Raw genomic sequence first — 21,617 nt, 5'->3', positions numbered from 1 at the left:
TTATGAAGAATGCCAAAATCATTGCTGCAAACTTTGGAAAATACAAGGATGTGGTGGTTTGTAGGGATGGTATTGCTTCGGCGTCGAAGAAGAGCGTTGGTGATGGGGTCGGCGTCGATAGTATTTGGATGACGCCGGAGAAGAAAGGTTCAGAGATGACGAATAGCATCAGCGTTAGTGATGGGGTCAGCATTGGCAGGGCTTGGATGGCGCTGGAGAAAAGAGGTTTGGAGACGATGAAGGGCATTGGCGTCAGCATCAATGATGGGATTCGTCGAGAAAGAAGAATTATGGCCAAATTTCGGACAAGAGAGCAACGAGTGAGGTTTTTTTAAGGATGTTGATTAGGAGATTGAATAGGATCCATGTCAGTCATGCACCGATTTCATTTTATATAGCATTACTCATTATGTTATAGTACTATATTAGCTCATTATTTTATTTAATTGTGTTCTCATATAAGTGTTTTTTATCATGAGATTACTTTTTGGTTTCTATAATATGCCCCATTGTTAAATGTCATGCTTGTATTTTAAATGTTTAATTTGTTCATTATATATTTTTTTGCTTGCTCAATTTCAATGAGTATTTTCGAAATACAGTATCATCTGATATATAATATATAATCATTTTATTCAATATTTTCCATGTTTTAAAATAATTTTTTTAGTTTTGAAATAGCTTTTGAGATAATTAATAATAAAACAAATTACATATGATTAACTTAGATTATATTACAATCAACTCCAACGATAGATTATGTTTATTCAGATACATAAATAAATCACATGGTGCACAACTATGCCAATTAATAACTAAAGTGAATATTTTGAAAATATAAAAATAAAAACAAAAAAGATAAACTAGAACAACCATATATATCCAATATTTTTGGCAGTACAAATAATACGATCAGTCACTTATCCTCTTATTACATTAATTTATTTCACATTCTTGAGCGTTTTTTGGTCACAATTTTCAATTAAACAAATGAGACAAACTCAATTAGACAGACTTACATAGTCAACAGTGACAAAGTCAAAGTTGGGAGAGAAGATGAATCATATTGGATCTTGGCTTGCAAATAGCCTTCAAAGGCTTAGCCATAGGCATGGTGAGGCCATCACCTTCACTTAAGTCCACCATCTCCTCCCCCACCCTACCCCACTCAAAGCACTGAATCAAAGTCCCCAGTGTCAACTCCATCAACCTCCAAGCCAAACTCTCACCAGGACATCTTCTCCTCCCTGCCCCAAAGGGCATGTAACTATAACCACTACCCTTAACTTGAACTCCTACTCCATGATCTCCCTCTCCATACCTCTCCGGCATGAACTTCACAGGGTCATCACCCCAAATCCCAGGGTCTCTTTGCATAGCATACACATTAACTAAAAGCATGGTGCCCTTAGGAACATGGTACCCTGAGACATTGCAGTCCTCAGAGGACTCATGGGGGATTAGAAAAGGTGCTGCAGGGAAGAGTCTAAGGGTCTCTTTGATGATGTTGTGAAGATGAGTCAGCTTGGGGATGTCAGTGTCTGTGATCAAGCGTTCATGTCCTACGTGCATGGATATCTCATCTCTGGCTTTGTTTAGGGCCTCTGGATGGTTGAGCAAGAGTGCCATTGCCCACTCCATTGTTCCTGCTGATGTATCAGTCCCTGCCATTATCATTGTCTGCCATTCACACAAGCTTCTCATTCATTAGTTTTCAGCTTTTGAGTTTATGAACATGATGATCATCACTAAACATTAGCACTACGCCTCACTTTCTTTTAATTGTATTTTTGAGGTAATAAATATAGTAGTTCAATAAATATATATGTTAAGATATCTACACCCAAATCTCATCCATGGACCTAGCTCTATCCACCTTGTTCCGTGGTGCTGGTTTTTTTAAGTTTTTGGCATTAAATGGATGGAGGATTCGAATCCTTGACCACCCTTGAAGAAGTCAACAGGTCACGAGTTCGGGTGTGCTAATAGGTTTAGGGGCGGTTGGCTTGGAGTGAAATTTACTTAAGGATTTATGAGGATCAATAATTAAGTTTTAATAACATCAATAATTTTTTTATAATTAAAATATTATTAATATTATTAATTATTTAAAAACACTAGGCACATTTTATTGGGACACGCAGGCTTAGTTTGACATAGAATTTCATCAAAATGAATTGGTCATAAAAACGAATAACTTATTGTAACTAATTCGTGTATGTTAATATATACTTAAATTAAGTATCAACGAAAATATACTCTAAATTTAATTGATTAAAACTTTGAAAATCTCACTGTTTATATATATGTTTTTTCGGCAAAATACATATAAATTACTCCTCAAGACATATATATAAAGGTGAAGTTAATAGCATCAATATAGTTGTGTACTAATTATCCTGCGATGTTCAAACTCATCTATTTGGTTAAAATAAGAACATACTCGGTGACAATAAATCATGAGGGTGCCACAGTAAAAAAAAAAAGCGTAAATTAAAATACAAGATCTAATTAACAAAAATTTCCTCAATAAAAATAAATGAATATATTAAAAAAAAACAAACAGTAAAAAAAACTTGAAACTCACCTCAAGGAAACCTTTAATGAAGACATCAGTGTAGTACTCTGGCTCCATCTCCTGCATCTCCAACAACACATCAATCACCGGCTTCTTCTTCTTCTCCTCCTCCTCGCTCACACAATCACTCCGGCGCCGGCGCCGTTCATCCACCAAACTCTGAAACAACGCATCCATCTCCTTCTCCAACCTCACCATCCTTCTGTTCAACCCAGTCACAAACCCTACAAACTTTGGAAACGGCAAGAAGTCCTCCATGGCTGATGAACCAGCCAACAAGCACACCTCCTCAATCACCCTCCTGAGCTTCACCCCTTCTTCATCATCCCCTCCATACCTCTTCCCTATCAACATCATCGCCGTCACATTCAAAGACAAAGCACTCAGCTTTTCTCTCATGCAAATCTCTTCTGAACCATGATGATAGAGGTCACGTAAAAGGTGATGAACTTCTTGGCTACGTAAGTAGGAGAGAGAAGAGATGCGTGCCGGAGAGAAGAACTCAACGGCAGCGATGCGCCGGAGATTGCGCCAGTAAGGGCCGTAGTTTGTGGAGTCCAATGTGGTGTGGTTGTAAGCTGATAATATTAAAAAAATAATAATAAGAAATATGAGAACAATATATAAAATGTTTAAATAATTAATAATCTTTTTAATTAAGAATATTACCTAAGTAAACGCCGGCAAGAAGTTGGGGACGGTTGGCCAAGATGATGTCGTTCTTGGTGAAGCATTCCTCGGCGATGGCCGGAGAGGAGACAAGAAGAACAGGGCAAGTGCCGAAGCGGAGGAGAAGAATGGGGCCATGGTTGGAAGAGATGGTGGCTAGGATTTGGTGGGGGTTTTGTTTTAGGAGGTAGAGGTGGCCTATGATTGGGAGTGGAAGAGGGCCGGTTGGAGGGAGAGGGTGGGGTTGACGCCGTTTCCGGCACCGGCCATGGCCGGAGAGGAAGAAGAAGGTGAGGATGAAGGTGAGGACTGTGTAGAGGATGATGGTGGTGTTCTCCATTATAGGAATAAAGTAGCTTTAGTAGTACCCTTTTGTTCACTTTGGTTGCTAGCTTTGCATGGGCAATGTTGTTTTTATTTTTATAGAGCATCTACTCACATGCACTCACTGAACAGATTTGAGTTATTTTTTAAATACATTTTATATTTTAAAATTTATAAAAAAAAAAAAATTATTTGAAACCTACTTCGCTTAATTTAAAGGGTGAGCTGGCCGGCCATCAACCATATATGATAGATTGATAGTAGATAAAAAATTTGTTTATATAATTTGAAGTAAAAATGTTATTTAGAAGATCATTGTTGATATGCTAGTTATTTTTTATTGAATTGCATATCACAATCACATGAAACATGAAGGTAATTTAGAAATACGTGTTTTAATTAATAATTAATATTTCTTTGTTAAATTTAAAAGTTAATTTTTAACTTTTTAATCCATAAATTTTTTAAAAAAAATATTGTGACAAACATGTTAAGGCTGTGACCAAATTATGAGATGATAGACATCTCTCTAATTATATACACAATATTTTAGATTAAAATTTTATACTGTTTTTTAAATAATTTTGTCGAGTAATGCAAAGAAAGTTGAGTCATTGGTGGCCAAGCTATCAATTACAAGACTACCAAAGTAGATGTGTTGCTACCTCATTATCATCGATCATCATCATTTTTTTTTTGTTTTTTCTTTGAGAAACTACTCAAAAGTTCCAAAAAATATTATCAGTCAAAAAAATCTTTAATTTTTTCAAATTTTTTTGAAAGTTATTTTTTTTAAAATTATTTTTAAGTTCAATAAAGTAACTCAGTTTTACTATATTCACATCACGTTCAATTTTTAGTTTTTCTATTTAGTTTTCATACTTCAGATTTACTATTTTTAAATCACCTTCAATTTTTAATTTTACTTTTTAATTTTTGATGTATCCACTTACTATTTGATGAATCTATTTAAATTTATATGTTATCAAACAGAATTCAAACTTCTAAAAATGACAGAAGGGATGAAATGAAACTGGTTATAAAAAATGAAGGTAGAAAATAATATTTTATCAGAAAAATTTATTAGAATAAATAAAAAGTCCATAGTCAAATAAATAAATTTTCTTTATTTCATATTTTAATTTATATATATTTTATTTCTATATTTGGATAAAACTAATTATATCCATTAGTGTGATGCAAGCTTTACACAGTGTGGCTCAAGTTCCTACTTCAAGAAGGATGTGGTGCCCACTTATACAACATTATCAAAATCAAATGGGACGTGTCCCCCGCGGCAGGCCCTCTGCTGTGTTTTTTATTGAAAGGATAGATCCAAACTTTTCAACTGGTGGCTCAAGTTACAACATCAAAAAGGTTGTGGTGTCCACTTCTACAGTATTTTTAAGATTTTTATTTACCTATTTTAATTAATTTGTATGGTCTAAAAATTTTATAAAATTAATTAATAATTTAGAATTTATAAAAAAATTATATTAAAAATAATGTATAGTTGAATTGTATATGATTTATTATAAATTATAGAAATACATTAAATACAAAAATAAAATTAAAAAAATAATATCTAATGTTTTATAAATTTTTTAAATAAACAAATAAAAAAAAACCTATAAAATGAAATAAATAAAAAAAAATCCGGGATCAACCAATTACATCCCTTGGACCCTGTTTTTCTAAATTTTCAACTTATGGCTCAAGTTCTCACATCAAAAAGGATCTTGTGCCCATTTCTACAATATTATCAAAATCAAATGGGACTTCCCCTCGTCGTAAATCACATACATTTGTTTTTATTAAAAAAAATTTAGATAAATTACAGTTTTATTAAACCGTATTTTATCTTTAGAAATACATTCAAAATAAACCACAAATTTAATGAACCCATTCTTATTTTTAAAAATACATTCAAAAATAAAATAATGTTTAAAAAAAAGTTATATATTTTAATTTTGTTAAGGAAAAACTGTAATTTGTTCATTAATTACAAAATCAAACATATATTTTTTTTCAATAAATTTGTGGTTTATTCACCTTATTAAAAAAAATTGAACTCACGTAACAAATGTCATATTTATATTTAGCAAAACTTACATCAAATTTATCATTTCAATTAAGTTAAAATATTTAAAAAATAGCTAATATAAAAGCCAATGAAATCTAATAGTGTTGTTAAACTTTGGCAGAAGACAATTATGATATTTGTTCATTTATTTATTTTTACAAGAACTATTTATAGCTGAGAACAAACCAAACCAAAGTTAATATATAAAACAACAAAACTGGAAGACAGACAAAATAGAACACAATTAAAGTATGACAGTTGTTTTATCGAATTAGGTTTGTCAATCAAATGCATATATTAGAAATAATTGTAGCATCAAGGGAGTTTTAGAAGCTCTCTAATTAGTATTTTTTATGTGAACAAATATGAAGTAAAATTTCTATTATACAAAATCATTATTTTTTTTAATAAAGTAGACTTCTAGAATGAAAAAACGTTTAGGTTAAATTAATTTTTACTAAACTCTCTTTTTATAAAACATTAGTTATGTGCACATCAAACACTAAACTTCAGCTGTATACCAACCCTCCAACATTTGTGTGAGTATTTTAAATCCTACTAATCTTGTTTTAGACCAGTTTCTCAATGCCCTATCAAGGATCCTACAATCTGATATAATATCTAAGCTTATATATTTCACTAATATAAATAATGAATGTTCAAAATCAAGTATCATCATGTTGGTGTATGAACATATCATCAAGGAATGAGGCATTTTCTTCTCTCAAACAATGTAAATCTTATCAATCTCAAAACATTCTAAACCTTTTCTTCTTGCTACATAACTCAATTTGTTCCTGGAAACACATGAATAAATGTATTAAACTGTAATGCTTAATTATTGCAAAAAATTTAATCTTTTGGTAAATTTTACATTATATTGCAAACATAGTATTGAAATATTTTATAATTGAGAAAATACAGCATGCATGTCCATGCAAGGCTTATACATCGCTTGCAAGGGTTTAGCCATGGGCATACTAAGCCCCATGCCTTCACTTAAATCCACCAATTCTTGTCCCACTCTCTCCCATTCAAAGCACTGAATCAAAGCACCAAGAGTCAATCCCATGACCTTCCAAGCCAAGTTTTCTCCAGGACACCTTCTTCTCCCAGTCCCAAACGGTATGTACTTATAGCCTTCATCTCCATGAAGTACATGATCAGCACTGTCAAACCTTTCAGGCTTGAACTCTAATGGATTGTCCCAAAGTTGATTGTCCCTTTGAATGGCATAAGCATTGACTAAGAGCATGGTTCCTTTGGGAATGTGTGAACCCAACACGGTACAATCCTGTGATGATTCATGTGCAACAAGTAAAGGCCCTGCAGGGAAAAGTCTTAGGGTTTCTTTGATAACATTGTCAAGGTAGTGAAGCTTAGAGATATCTGAGTCCTTGATCAAGTGACTGTGTCCTACTTGTTCTTTGATCTCAGCTTTGGCTTTCTTTAGTGCATTTGGATTGTTGAGAAGAAGGGCCATTACCCACTCCATTGTCCCTGCTGTTGTCTCAGTCCCAGCCACTAGCAATGACTGTTTATTTATCATCATGTGTAAGAACTTAAAAGAAGGCACAGTTTATTTGGCAAGAATAATAATGTTAATAGTGCTTTGAATTAACATTTAAAAACAGACAAAAAAAATGTTGATGAGGGTTGAATTATTTGGATGGTGGGCATGATATAATGATGATCAGGGTCAAATTGTTGATACATTGTATTCCACAAACGAAAACAAATATTTTAATAAATGTTAATCATGATAATTAGTCAGGTACTGATCATCTAAACACTACCAAACTCAAACTTGTTTTCCTGCATCGAATTATTGTATTCTATACCTTTATTTTAATGGCAGCACTCTCATTTCTGCAAAAATAAATGCATGAATGTTGATAATTAAATAAGAAAAATAATATTATATCACTCTCCTAAAGCTAGAGCTATACCATAATCATCATCAATTCATCATAACCAATGTCGACTCATTTCCTATTATGAATGATCTGATCTTGACCTTAAGAACTTCATACGAGTACCCAAAATTAGTAGTATAACTTAACATGCATGAATGTTCAAAAACAGGGGAAAACAGAGTACATGAATACATTACCGTCATCATCCCCTTGATGGAAACATCAGAGTAATTGTTCGTATCTTTCTCTTGCATGGCAAGCATGACATCAATAATATTACCCTTCTTCTCTTGATCATGACCATCAACATACTCCTTCCACTTTCCCACTCTTCTCCTATCCTCTATAATCTCTTGATAAAACTCATCCAACTCCTTCCCCACTCTTTCCATCCTCTTCTCAGCTCCACCAATTCTCAACAACCTCACAACAGGGATGAAGTCCTCCAACGTTGAAGCACCACTCAACAAGAACACCTCTTCAACCACCTTTCTAAACCTCTTCCCCTCCTCTGGATCTCCACATCCCTCTCCATAATAATTCTTTCCAGCTATCAATCCCAAGATCACGTTCATCATCAACTCAAACATCATATCCCTCACTTCCGCTTTCTTAAAGTATTTGTAACCCTCGCCAGCGCCGGAGTATAGTTTGAGGACAAGAGAATGAACTTCGGAAGAGAAGGATGGGAGACGAGAAGGAGATAGAGCGTGAATAGCCATGAAACGTCGGAGTTCTCTCCAGTGTTGGCCGTAAGGGACGGCGCCAACGGAGGTGTTGTTGTAGCCGAAGTGCTTGCTGACGAGCATGAGAGGGCGGTTGGCGAAGATGATGTCATTGTTGGTGAAGCATTCTTTGGCGGCGGAGGGGGAGGAGATGAGGAGGACTGGGCGGGAACCAAAGCGGAGGTGAAGGATGTGGCCATGCTTTTGGGTGAGTTTGGTGAGGCATTGGTGGACAGGGGATTGGAGGAGGTGGAGGTGGCCGAGGATGGGGAGAGCCAGAGGTTTGGAAAAGTGGATTTGGAGATACCGTTTGGTTAAGAGGATGAGAGCTATGGAGATGATGAACATGTGGTAGAAACTCAGCTCCATGTCTCTTTTGGATTAATGGTTAGCTTGCATTCTGCTGCTCTCTAGCTTCCATTGTTTATAAAGTTAGGTTTGGTGTGTACTTATTATTTGTAGTCATGGTTGGTTGGCCATGTTGTTTGGCCATTGACTAACAATATGATAATAAGAAATATATACATGTGTGTGTATGTACTATGTAGCGAAAAAGAAGGTACCATCAACACCATTAACGTGGGAAACTTTAGTTCTTTTATAATTTTTTTGTCATACTTTGTTAGCTTTCCACCAACCCAAACTTTCGAATAGAAAACTTAATGTTTAACGAGTGTGAATGAGCTGGTGTATATTTTTAGGAGTTCAAGAATTTTATTATTATTATCACTATTGTAAGACCTTTTTTTTTATTACGGAGTTCACAAAGATTATAACAGAAGTAAATTCCGGAATTATTTTTTATAAATAAAGACACCACAACAAATTAAAACAAAGTAAAATGAAACATTTACTAATTAGAGTTGAGATAAAACATCTAACATCTCTGGACAAGGCCTGTAGATGATTTCCAGAGGTGTGGCCATGGGCATGCTAAGGCCTGCACCTTCAGTCAAGTCCACCAACTTTTGTCCCTCTCTCTCCCACTCAAAACACTGGATTAAACCACCCAGAGTCAATGTCATCACCTTCCAACCCATGCTCTCTCCAGGACACCTTCTTCTTCCGTATCCAAAAGGTATGTACTTGAAACCCTGCTGATGATCTTCATCAAACCTCTCTGGCTTAAACTCCATTGAATCCTCCCATAACTCTGGATCACGTTGCATGGCATAAGCATTCACTAACAACATGGTTCCTTTAGGAACACATACACCTTCAACAATGCAATCCTCCGATGATTCATGAGGCACAAGCAAAGGCCCAGGTGGGAAAAGCCTAAGAGTTTCCTTGATAACATTGTTGAGATACTTAAGCTTAGTGATATCAGAGTCCATAACTAAACGGTCATGTCCCACATGTTCTTCAATCTCATCTCTAACCTTCTTCAATACCTCTGGATGGTTAACCAGCAAGGCCATTGCCCATTCCATCGTCCCTGACGTTGTCTCCGTTCCTCCAGTAATCAATGACTGCAAAACAACAGTACTAGCGTACTATTAGCTTGAGACTAATATTTACAATGGAAAAGATGAAGATATATATAGTACCGATAAAATCCCTTTGATATCAATGTCTGTGTAGTGCTCTGGCTCTTTCTCTTGCATTGTTAACAAGTTACCAATGATTGTTTTCATCTCTTCTCCATGATCACCCTTTCTCAGCTTGCTCCTTTCCTCTAATACCAACTCCTGTAAAGTTTCATCTATCTCCTTTCCCACCCTCTCCAACCTCTTTCTCATGGTACTAAACCCAAACCATCTAACTAATGGCACAAAGTCCTCCAATGATGTAGCTCCACTCAAGAAAAACATCTCCTCTAGAACTTTTCTAAGCTTTCTCTTCTCCTCCCCTTGAAATCTCTTCCCTGTGATCATCCCCATCATCAAGTTCAGTGTCAAGTCAAAGAACCAAGACCTTATCTCAGTCTTGTGAAACCCTTGTGTGTGGTCGGAGTATAGTCCACGGAGAAGAAAACGGAGCTCTGACGAGAAGTTATCAGAGAGGCAAGAAGGAGAGAAGGCATGAAGCGCGGTGAAACGCCGGTGAGCCCGCCAGCGAGCAGTGAAGGGGGAGAACACAAGGGAGGTGAAGTTATAGCCCAAATATTTGGCGGGAAGAATACGGGGACGGTTAGCGAAGATGATGTCATTCTTGGTGAAGCAGTGTTCGGCGGCGGACGGCGAGGAGACGACGAGGACCGGGCGGGAGCCGAAGCGGAGACGAAGAACATGGCCATGAGCTCTGGCGAGGTGGGCGAGAGATTGGTGTATGGGGCTTCGGAGAAGGTGGAGGTGGCCGAGTATGGGGAGAGCAAAGGGTTTGGACAAGTGGACATGGAGATACAGTTTGGTGATGAGAATGAGAACAATGAAGATGATGATCATGTGACAGAGGGTGAGATCCATTTTTTGGTGGTGAGGTTGATCGTGTTGAGAGAAGAACACAACTTATCTCAGATGTACACAAGCTTACTAATAAAAACTCTAACTTGTTCTCACTTTGGATGAAACAAATTGTCAATTAAAATATAGAACAAGAAGCAATTAAGGCATAGAGTGCACCAGATTTAGTGTATCCTCTTGAACAAACCAAGCTTTGGTTGCATCTACAGATCTGCCAACAAAGGAGAAGAGGAATTGATGAAGTTCTGCATCTATGTTGATGAAGAAGGTCACAATATTCTGCAAATAGAAAAGAGGGCAGCAATCACACACATTCCATCATTCCCTTTCTTCCTGTTAACTTTATAAACACTTTATAAGTTTACAAGTACTAGATCAAAAGACACATATCTCAAGACAACCAACTTAACATACACCATATGATTTAAAAAACACATCTCAAAATAAGCTATTAAGCATAGACATAATATAAGTTTATTTTACTAACAGATCGATCATGTTGGCTGATATATATAGAAGTTAGGGACTTAAGGTCCCATTCATTTTATGGTAATTTTATTGACTCAATGCTCAATCAGGGTTATGCTATTTATGAAGGGTTTGGTGGCCATCAAGTACTCAATGATAGATCCATTTATATATATATATATATATATATATATATATATATATTATAACAATAGATAAACTATAACTTAGAGAGTGATTCACCTTCATCTCTTTGTTAGCTGCTAGAGGCCTTTGACATTTTTAGATGCTGTTTGTTTTTTTGATTTTGAGTCAGTCTTTGTTCTAGTGCTCTTTGTATATCCCTTTCTTTTTTTTGAAAGTGAATTATTGCTGATGATGTCTTTCCAGTTCATCTGGATCAGAATTGTTTCTTTGTTCTCTTTTGTCTTTGTACTTATTTTACTATTTGAATAAAATCGTTATTCATACAATTTTTTTAAAAAAATAATAATTTATTAAAAATAAAAAATAGCATATGAGCTTAAAAAACAAGTATGACACAATAGAAAGAGAAATAAAAAATAATACAGTGAAAAAAAATAAAATTTAATCAACATAAATTCCATATCCACCAAAGATATATACATGATATAAATTATAGAGCTAACCGAAAAAAAAAAAAATATAAGGAAGAGGAACCAATCAAATTACTCTCCGAAGTGTAGTGCTAGGACTTCAAATTTTGTTTTTTTTTAAAAGAAGGCGGGTTGGGTGGCCATAAATACTCAATGATGGTTCCCATTCTTTTTTTTTCAATATATATATATATATATTATAAAGAAATATAAATCATAATTTGTTAAAATAAAAATTAACATATAAGCTTCCAAAAACAAGTAGGACACAAAAGAAATAGAAATAAAAATAAATAAAGCTAAAAGAATATAAGCAACAGAGATTACATATCCACCTAAAGTGCATGACAAAAATTATAGACCTAACAGAAAAACATTAGGTGTAATCCATTAGATCACTCTAGGAAGTATAATGCTAGGTATTCAATTTAATTAATTAATTAATTTATTTATTTATTTATTTATTTTTTTAAAGAAGGGTTGGATTTACATATGAAATATTTTTTAAAATTTTTATTTTATCCAAATCATCCTAATTTTAAAACTATCTAAATTTTATTTTTCTTTTTATTTTTAAAATCTCCCAAATTATTCAAATTTTATTATTAATATAATTTAATTAATATGTAATTTTAAAGTAATGTAATTTAATTTAAATTAAATTTCTTTTTATTTCTTCATCAATTTAATAAATTATTTTAATTTTTTAGCAATCAAGGATTAAATAATTTTTTCAAAATTAACAATGCACTATTAATATTTTTATCATTTTATCTAAATCATTTTAAAGAAAAAAAATATTTTTTAATAAAAATATAAATTTAGCAACGGAATTTCTTTCCGTTTCTAAATTACCAACAGAATTATATTCCGTTGCTAATATTAAAAACAGATTTGTAATCCGTTACTAATTTACAAACGGATTTGTAATCCGTTTGTAAATTAGTAACAAATTAGCAACGGACAAAACTCACGTTTCAAACTTTGAAACAGATGTAAAGTTTGTTTCCAAAATTAAAACGGATAAGTAATCCGTTGTTGATTCGTTGCGAATTAGTAACAGAATAATTCCGTTGCTAAATTTCTGTTTCTAATTAAGCAGTTTCTTGTAGTGATTTTTATAGATTTTTATATTTTTAAGAATATTTAAATTAATTTATTTTGAAAATATAAATTTTTATTATATTATATAATTAATTTATTAAATAATTGGATATTTTTACTGACAAATATATTAATAACAAAATATATATGGTAAATAATTGAAATGATCATGGCTCCATATTATATTATTATAACTATTATAGTATATAATTTAATGTAAGAGTTTAATAGATTGTTAAGTGATATAAGTATCAGACATTTAGATAATTTAACCATTAAAGATGTGATTGAGTGATAATAATAATATATATATATATATATATATATATATATATATATATATTTTTAACAAATCATTAACAAGTCACATGTTATTGTGGATACATGTGTAGAGGGTGATAGTAAATTCAATAATACACATTCTCACATTACATAAGTTAAAATTTGAATTTTTGCTGGTGAAGCACGAATATTATACACAAAACAGGATAGCAATATGTCAAATATTTAACATGAATTATGAGGTTTGTATTTGTAATAAAGTTTTTTTTAATTCAAAATAAGTTACTTTTAGAGTAAGGGTTTATATATATATATATATATATATATATATATATATATATATTTCCCCGACAAGATGAGCGAACCCCAATGCCTCACATTAATTAATGTGAATCACAAGAAGATTGACTTCTCATGAGCCTACCTAGTGCATCCCGGCATTTATATTATTGGAATGGTCTGGCCATGAGCGCATTCTAATTTTGGATAAATTTATGGGGTTGTTTGTTGATTATATACCCCTCTTTCTCTCTCTCAATATATATTGTTAGAGTAGTATATATAATACCTGTATTCATATATTATATTTATGTGTATATACATACTCGTATATTTCATTCGTGTATATATATGGGTTGTTACCCTAATGAAGATTATTCAATTTGTTCCTTCATATCTTGTCTATCATGATATCAGATGCCGGTCGATCCTCGCCGCGTCTTTGTTAGCTCTCCGATGAGCCTTGTTTTGCCGGACCTTTGTTCTATCACGTCTTTGTTAGCTCCTCGTCCAATTTTGTCTCACCGAAACATCGTTTCTGTCCAGTCTCATTAGCTCTCAAACAAGCCTTGTCTCACCGGAACCCTGTCCATTTGCTCTCCGACAAGTTTTGTCCGCTCTCACAGCCTTACCCGAAATTCTCTGTACTGTCGTCTTCCCAAGCGACCCAGTCTTGCAAACTTTATTTGCCTCAGTCCGTCAACGTGCCTTTCTCGTCCGATCGCTTTGTGATTCAAGTTCAAGCATCAGTCCGCCGACGTCCATTTCTTGTCTATCTCTCAGCCAACGTAGACCATCCACGCGTTAGTCCTGCTCCCGCTGTTCAATGATCTCGCTGTTGCCTCATCCCGCACCCTCCAACGAGCCCCAGACAGGCTGCAACATTTGGCGACTTCTTGATTTCCCAACAAAGCAAATAGCCATCACTTTCAGCCCATTTGTCGTTTTCCTCATTGCTTCTTCTTGATCCCCGACCAAGAAGACAGCTTTCCCATTCTTCAAAATTCCAAATCCCAACATTTGTTTCTTCTCTCTTATCTGTATCCTATCACTTATTCTCATTATTATTAAATCTCAGGTCCCTAAGCTATTTGATCTCTGTTTCCTAACCTTTATTCTATTAAACAATATCCATTAATATTATTTATTATTATTATTATTATTATTATTATTATTATTATTATTATTATTATATTTTCCTTGCTTTTTTGTTTTATTAAAAAAAAATGGCAACCTCTTCCTCTCCACATTTTCTGGCTCCTGTCGATGTTAAATTAAATGGCTTTAACTACAAAGAGTGGTTTACTAGCGTTCGCATTGTTCTACTTGGGATGGATCTGCTTGGCCATGTCGACGGTACTTCTCCCCAACCCTCTACACCCGATGCCTCATGGACACTTGCTGATTATCGTACTATGACTATTATTTGTCAGTCTTGTGAAATTGATATTCATATGGAAATTGGGCATCTTTCTACTGCTCATGCAATGTGGGAACTCTTGGGTCGTATGTTTGAGCATTCTAGCTCTGCTCGTCAATATGCCATTCTACAGGATCTCAATCACATCCAGCAACGTGAGCGTTCCATCAGGGAATATGTCAGTGAGCTGCGGTCTCTGTGGCGTAAGCTTGATTCTTTGGAGAAGTCTACTTGTTTGAAATGCACATGTTGTACAACTCGCATTCAGTCACGCCAAACACAGCGCACCTTCAAATTTCTGATGCGCCTTCGTCCTGAGTTTGAGGTTGTTCGCAGCCAACTGCTCAATCGAGATCCTCTTCCATCTTTTAATGATGTCATTCGCAGTGTTATTGCTAAGGAGACCCGTCTCAGCACATTATCTCCGCGCCTTGCCTCTACTGACACAGTTCTTGCTGTGACCATTCCACGCTCCTCTCGGGTACCCTCTGGTCTCTCTGGGCAACCACCTCCTGCTTCATCCACAGCCTCACGATTTTCTGTTATATGTCATTACTGTAAGCTCCCTGGTCATATGAAGAGTCAGTGTCTCAAGCTTCTGCACCGACAGCAGCAATAGTCATCACAGTCTCGTCCTTCGTCTCGATCTTCTGCTTCCTCCCCTTAAGCTGCCTAAGTTTCAGCTTCCGTTTCTCCTTCTTCTGATGATATTCTCTCTCAAGTTGCTCAGTTTACTGAACAGATTCATGCTATGCAGCGCGCTCTACCCTCCAGCGCTTCCTTTGCTATGTCTGTTGCTTCAGGTATGTCTTCCTCCTCTTGGATTTTAGATTCTGATGCTACCCATCATATGACTACCGATATCTCTAGCCTAGTCTCCATTTCCAAGCCTCACACCCTTTCCAGTGTTCGTACTGCTGATGGGAGCCTTCATCCTGTCACGAAGTATGGTCGTCTTCAGTCTACCTCTTTTGACATTGCTGACGTTCATCATGTCCCTGGCCTAACTCTCAACCTCATTTCTGTTAGTCAGCTCACTAATCATGGTCTTACTATTACCTTTTCTTCTTCCACTTGTTCAGTGCAGGACCATCTTACAGGCCAAAGAATTGGGATCGGGCGTAGAGTTGGTGGCCTCTATCACTTAGATTATCTTCGTCTTCCTGCTCTTCCATCTTCTGTTATTGCCGCTTCTGTGTGTTCTTTTGATCGTTGGCATAGTCGCCTCGGTCACTTGTCTAGTTCTCGCCTGAAACTCCTAACAAGTTCAGGTAGTTTTGGTTATGTTTCTTCTCCTTCTTCTCATCCTTGTCTGAGTTGTAAACTTGCTAAACAAACAGCTCTTCCTTTCTCTTCCCGAGAATCTATATCCGAATCTACTTTTGATCTTGTTCACTCTGATGTTTAGGGTCCTGCCCCCCTCTCATCTCTTGGAGGATTCTTCTATTACATATCTTTCATTGATGACTACTCGCGCTATACTTGGCTTTATTTAATGCGTTCTCGATCTGAAGTTTATGCCATTTACTCTCAATTTGCGCAAATGGTATATACTCAGTTTGGTAAATGTATTAAGATCTTTCGCTCTGATGGGGCACGTGAGTTTGTCTCTACATCTTTCTGAACAATACTGTCCACTCATGGCACTATTCCTCAGCAATCTTGTCCATACACACCTGCTCAGAATGGGGTCGCTGAGCGCAAACATCATCATATCCTGGACACTACACGTGCACTCCTTTTTGCCTCTTCTGTTCCTCAATCCTTCTGGGCTAAGGCCATTCTAACCTCTGTCTATCTCATTAATCGCACTCCTTCGTCCCCTCTCTCTGGCATCACGCATATGAATGTCTTTACTCACTTTCTCCCTCTTATGACCATCTTCGCACTTTTGGTTATACTTGTTTCGTTCTTTTGCCTTCCATCGAGCGGAACAAACTCTCTCCACGTTCTACAATGTGCATTTTTCTCGGGTACAGTTCTGAACATAAGGGCTATCGCTGCTATGATCCTCATTCTCATCGTCTTCGTATTTCCCGTCACGTCACCTTTCTTGAAGATACCCCTTACTTTTCTTCCTCATCCTGAATCTTTCTTTTCTTCAGTCTCCTTCTAGTGCATCCACTTCTCTCCCATCCATAGTTCTTCCGAGTTCCACTATTACTTCCAATCCTGTGTCTGTTCCTGCTGTCTCCACAGACACTTTCTCTGTTCTTCCTTCCTCTAGGTGCATTGATGGATCTAGTGATTCACCTTCTCTCACCTCCAATCCACCATCTCCTGAAGATGTTCCTGTTATCTCCCGTCGTTACCCAGACCGTCCTCGACGTCCTCCTGCTCAGTACTCACTCTCTCTCTCCTCTACCTACTCTCTTGATTTCCAGGCCTTTCTTGCTACCATTCACTCTCATTCCGAGCCACAGTCTTATCGTGAGGCAGTGAAACATCCCCAGTGGCAACAGGCTATGACAGAGGAACTTAATGCTCTTCAGCGCATGCATACATGGGATCTTGTTCCGCTTCCATCTGGTGTTACTCCTATCAGCTGTCGGTGGGTTTATCGTGTCAAGACAAGAGCTGATGATAGTATTGAATGTCACAAAGCAAGACTTGTTGCTCGTGGCTTTACTCAGGAATATGGCATTGATTATGAGGAGACATTTGCTCCTGTGGCCAAGTTGACTATTGTTCGACTTCTTTTTGCTATTGCTGCTGCTCGTCACTGATGTGACTAATGCCTTCTTACATGGGGATATCTCTGAGGATGTTTATATGATTCCACCTCCTGGTTTCTCTCATCCTTCTCAGCATGTCTGTCATCTTCGCAGTGCTATTTATGGACTCAAACAGGCTCCTCGTGCCTGTTTTGAGGGTTTTCGCAATGTGGTTCTTGGTCTTGGTTTTACCGAGAGCTCTCATGATTATGCTCTTTTTACTCGACAGACTTCTCGAGGCATCACTATTCTTCTTCTTTATGTTGACGACATGGTTATTACTGGTGATGATGTTGATACTATTCTTTCTTTGAAACAACGGTTACATACCGAGTTTCAAATGAAAGATCTAGGCCCTCTTCGCTATTTTCTAGGTCTTGAGGTTGCTTATTCTCGTCGAGGTTACTTGGTGTCCCAACAGAAGTACATCTCTGACATTTTTCAATGAGCTGATATCACTGATCTCCATACTGCTTCTACTCCTATTGAGCTACATCATCGACTATCCTAGTCTGATGGTGAGCTTCTGCCAGATCCCACTCGCTATCGTGCACTTGTTGGTGCTCTTGTCTACTTGACTATTACTCGGCCTGATATTGCATATGTTGTCCGTGTTCTTAGTCAGTTTGTAAGTGCTCCTCGCTCTACTCATTATGCTGCTCTTTTACGAGTTCTTCGTTATCTTCGTGGCACTATATCCTGCTCCTTACTTTTCTCTGCCACATCCTCTTTTGAGTTGCGTGCCTATTGTGATGCTGATTGGGCAGGTGATGCCTCTGATCGACGCTCTACTACTGGTTTCTGCATTTTTCTTGGAGATTCTCTTATCTCTTGGAAAAGCAAGAAAGAATCTACTGTTGCTCTTTCTACTGCTGAGGCTGAGTACGGTGCTATGTTCTCTACTGCTAAAGAAGTTCTCTGGTTGCGTCAGATTTTGATGGACTTTGGTGTCTCTATCTATGCCCCCACTCCTATATACTGTGATAACCAAAGGGCCATCAAAATTGCTGTCAATCCTGTATTCCATGAGCGTACGAAGCATCTTGAAGTCGCTCTTCACTTTGTTCGTCATCATTACCTTGCTGGCAGTATTCTTCTTCCTTATGTCCCATCCACACAGCAGATTGCTGATCTTTTCACTAAGGCTTATACTGTATCTCGGTTTCAGCTTCTTGTTAACAAACTCTCGGTTCATGACCCACCGTGAGTTTGAGGGGGCGTGTTAGAGTAGTATAATACCTATATTCATATATTATATTTATGTGTATATACATACTCGTATACTTCATTCGTGTATATATATGGGTTGTTACCCTAATGAAGATTATTCAATTTGTTCCTTCGTATCTTGTCTATCATATATATATTAAGAGCATGGAGGAGAATATATATAAAATATTTGAAAGCTGCATGTCGTCTAGAAATATCTCGTCGTTTGTCGTCTCTTATGGTTGTTCTACCTCAGCTTCAAAGGGGAGCCCCTGTTACATTCTTATGTTTTTCTTTCCTCCAAGTATTTTTCTTGATCTCTTACATTCACATTTTTTTTTCATTGATTTATTTTAATTAATCAATTTATTTTATTTAAATTCAAATAACTCTTCCTATCGAATAAAGTTATAGATTGTGAAACTAGAGCTAATCAAACTCGAACGAATTGGATAATAAATTATTTTTTTAAGTTATGGAACTAATATATAATTTTTTATTTAACTATATATGAGTGTGGGATAACTGTCCAAATTAATTCAGTATTTTGATAGATGTATATAATTATTGAGATCTCCTCCTCCACTCGTCTTCAGTCATTTGCTAATGCAAGAGCCACTGAGATGCACTCTCTTGTCAAAGCACTCTTCCAAGACACTAACAACCATGCTGGAATTTCCAAGAAAGTGGAGATAAAACCAAGGTTGTTTGAGCTTATACTCAATGTAATGATGAAGATGATTGCAGGAAAAAGATATTATGGAGAGAAGGCAACTGCAACTGAGAAGGAGGAGGCCATGAAGTTCAAGAAGGTGGTGGAGCAAGCGTTCTTGTTATTAGGCGCCTCTAACCTTGGTGACTTCTTGCCTTTCCTTAGATGGCTTGATTTCCAAGGAGTTTTTTTTTTTAATAATTGATTTCCAAGGAGTTGAGAAGAGACTTGTTAAGTTAAAAGATAAGGAGGAGTTCTTGCAAGGACTCATCACTGAACAAAGGAATCATAATGAAGATGATGAGAATGACAAGAAGATCAAGACTTTGTTTAGTGTCATGCTCTCATTAATTACAAGAGTCTGAGACAGAGATCTACTCTGATGAAGTCATTAGAGGAGTCATGTCAGTGAGTAGCTACCTACCCATCTTTCTCAATTTATATATAATAAAAGTTAAACAGTGCTAACAATGAATTATGAAGAAGCATGGAAAAGACTCTGTTGTTTGCAGGGACAGACACATTAGTTGTGACAATTGAATGGGCAATGTCTCTTCTCTTCAACAACAGAGAAGTACTGGACAATGTTGCAAGGTGCTTGAAATAATACCTGATGAAGTTGACCAGTCAGAGTGGGAAGAATTTGGAATTGAAAAGGCGTTGAAGAAGTTGACTTGTCAATTGACCAATGGAGATGAAGGATCTCCACTATCAGCCAAGGAGACACACTATTAATTATCACCTTTAAAGCAACCAATGAAAGCATGGGACAGTGATCATCCTTGTACTGATGTAGTATTTAATGTGTTAACTTTTTGTACTATGTTATCTTATTGGATGGTTTGTATTGGGACTCTACTATGATGATTAAAACTTTTGAGAAGTATTAAATGTATTGATCTCTGCCCAGTAGAATTTTGAGCGAGATCCTCTGAACATTCTGCTTCACTTTTAAATCCTTTTTTTCTTCTTTTCTCCAGGCTGTGTATCTATTCGGTGACCAAACTTTTATTGTCGATCCTGAACAGACAAGGCTATGGATGAACTTGACATGCATGTAGGACATGAAAGCATCTTAAAAGAAGATCCAAGCTTACATACCTCAAGTGCATCATCGACGAGGCACTACGTTTATACCCACCAGGGCCATTGCTACTGCCTCATAAGTCCTCACAGGATTGCACTCTTTGGTGGGTTCCACATACCATGTGGCACCATGTTACTGATGAACGTGTGGGGCATACAGAGGGATAGTAAGGTCGATCTGGGAAAATAGCATGGAGTTCAGGCCCGAGAGATTTATAGGGATGGGGAAGAGGAGGTGTCCTGAGGAAGGGGCTGGCGAGGAAGGTGGTAGGGCTGGTGTTGGGAGGGTTGGTGCAAGGGTTTGAGACTTTGAGTGGGAGATGATGGGGAAAGATGATGTGGAGACGGAGGAAGGGAGTGGATCTCCAATCTCCATGCCCAAGGCCAAGTCATTAGTGACTCTTTGTAGGCCACGTCAATCCATGCACCATGCATTGCAAAAGCTTTGACTAGTCATGCATGACACGCATGGCTTGCATGCATGCGCACGTAGATGGCAAGGCTTGTTAATAGCATTCGTTAATTTCGAGGGATACTTTGTGTTGTTGAGTCAGCATATTAATTTACTTATATATTTTATACAATGGCATATATGACATAATTCTCATCTGAATATTTTAAAAAAAAAAAATTATGATTTTTTTTTTAAATAGCATGCCATGGTATGCCAGTAATTGATATCAACATAAAAAAATTATATTCAACAAATAAATATCCAAGCAGCCAAACACTACTATACATCCTCAACTGATCTGGCAATTGTATTTCATGGTTCAGAACGTTTCAAAACCAAATACATATTCCATTCTTGCACACATATCAAATGTGCAAGTCACAAAGAACGAGCCCCCTGAAAGACTTTAATACAAAGAAAATTAAATAAGCATCTGCAGATCTCTCTAATACTCATACTACTTCATTCATTAGTAATATCAAGGATGATAAGAGCATACAAACATAATCAACCATTCATCAACACACACTCACAATACATACATTCACCTACGACTAACATACCTCCCTTAC

The 21,617-nt window shown here is 36.3% G+C and overlaps 3 protein-coding genes across 3 annotated transcripts; all 3 read right to left on the bottom strand.

Annotated features, from left to right (window-relative positions):
• Positions 1-859: 859 nt before the first annotated feature.
• LOC120276668 (cytochrome P450 81Q32-like) lies at positions 860-3,647 on the bottom strand. Its single transcript, XM_039283334.1, has 3 exons — positions 3,248-3,647; positions 2,588-3,156; positions 860-1,680 (listed from the first exon to the last, which is right to left on the bottom strand). The coding sequence occupies exons 1-3, from the start codon at positions 3,585-3,587 to the stop codon at positions 1,039-1,041; spliced, it is 1,551 nt and encodes a 516-aa protein (XP_039139268.1). The 5' UTR covers positions 3,588-3,647; the 3' UTR covers positions 860-1,038.
• A 2,901-nt stretch (positions 3,648-6,548) lies between these two features.
• Positions 6,549-8,872, bottom strand: LOC120278074 (cytochrome P450 81Q32-like). Its single transcript, XM_039284979.1, has 2 exons — positions 7,768-8,872; positions 6,549-7,188 (listed from the first exon to the last, which is right to left on the bottom strand). Exons 1-2 carry the CDS (start codon positions 8,662-8,664, stop codon positions 6,559-6,561), a joined length of 1,527 nt encoding a protein of 508 aa, XP_039140913.1. The 5' UTR covers positions 8,665-8,872; the 3' UTR covers positions 6,549-6,558.
• A 251-nt stretch (positions 8,873-9,123) lies between these two features.
• On the bottom strand, positions 9,124-11,032 carry LOC120276724 (cytochrome P450 81Q32-like). Its single transcript, XM_039283401.1, has 2 exons — positions 9,846-11,032; positions 9,124-9,767 (listed from the first exon to the last, which is right to left on the bottom strand). The coding sequence occupies exons 1-2, from the start codon at positions 10,701-10,703 to the stop codon at positions 9,153-9,155; spliced, it is 1,473 nt and encodes a 490-aa protein (XP_039139335.1). The 5' UTR covers positions 10,704-11,032; the 3' UTR covers positions 9,124-9,152.
• Between the last annotated feature and the right edge of the window lie 10,585 nt (positions 11,033-21,617).

The sequence above is a fragment of the Dioscorea cayenensis genome, chromosome 15 (assembly GCF_009730915.1).
Source record: "Dioscorea cayenensis subsp. rotundata cultivar TDr96_F1 chromosome 15, TDr96_F1_v2_PseudoChromosome.rev07_lg8_w22 25.fasta, whole genome shotgun sequence".
Classification (NCBI taxonomy): domain Eukaryota; kingdom Viridiplantae; phylum Streptophyta; class Magnoliopsida; order Dioscoreales; family Dioscoreaceae; genus Dioscorea; species Dioscorea cayenensis.
Note: the sequence above shows the minus strand (reverse complement) of the source record. Positions and strands in the feature narration are given on the sequence as shown.

Bases quoted from the DNA above. Each gene is read 5' to 3' on its own strand.
- LOC120276668 (XM_039283334.1), bottom strand. From the start codon at position 3,587: ATGGAGAACACCACCATCATCCTCTACACAGTCCTCACCTTCATCCTC. The intron at 3,157-3,247 runs GTAATATTCTTA...TAATATTATCAG, and splicing joins TCTTGCCGGCGTTTACTTAG to CTTACAACCACACCACATTG. The intron at 1,681-2,587 runs GTGAGTTTCAAG...TGTGAATGGCAG, and splicing joins TCATTAAAGGTTTCCTTGAG to ACAATGATAATGGCAGGGAC.
- LOC120276724 (XM_039283401.1), bottom strand. From the start codon at position 10,703: ATGGATCTCACCCTCTGTCACATGATCATCATCTTCATTGTTCTCATT. The intron at 9,768-9,845 runs GTACTATATATA...GTTGTTTTGCAG, and splicing joins ATATCAAAGGGATTTTATCG to TCATTGATTACTGGAGGAAC.
- LOC120278074 (XM_039284979.1), bottom strand. From the start codon at position 8,664: ATGGAGCTGAGTTTCTACCACATGTTCATCATCTCCATAGCTCTCATC. The intron at 7,189-7,767 runs GTAATGTATTCA...ATAAATAAACAG, and splicing joins CCATCAAGGGGATGATGACG to TCATTGCTAGTGGCTGGGAC.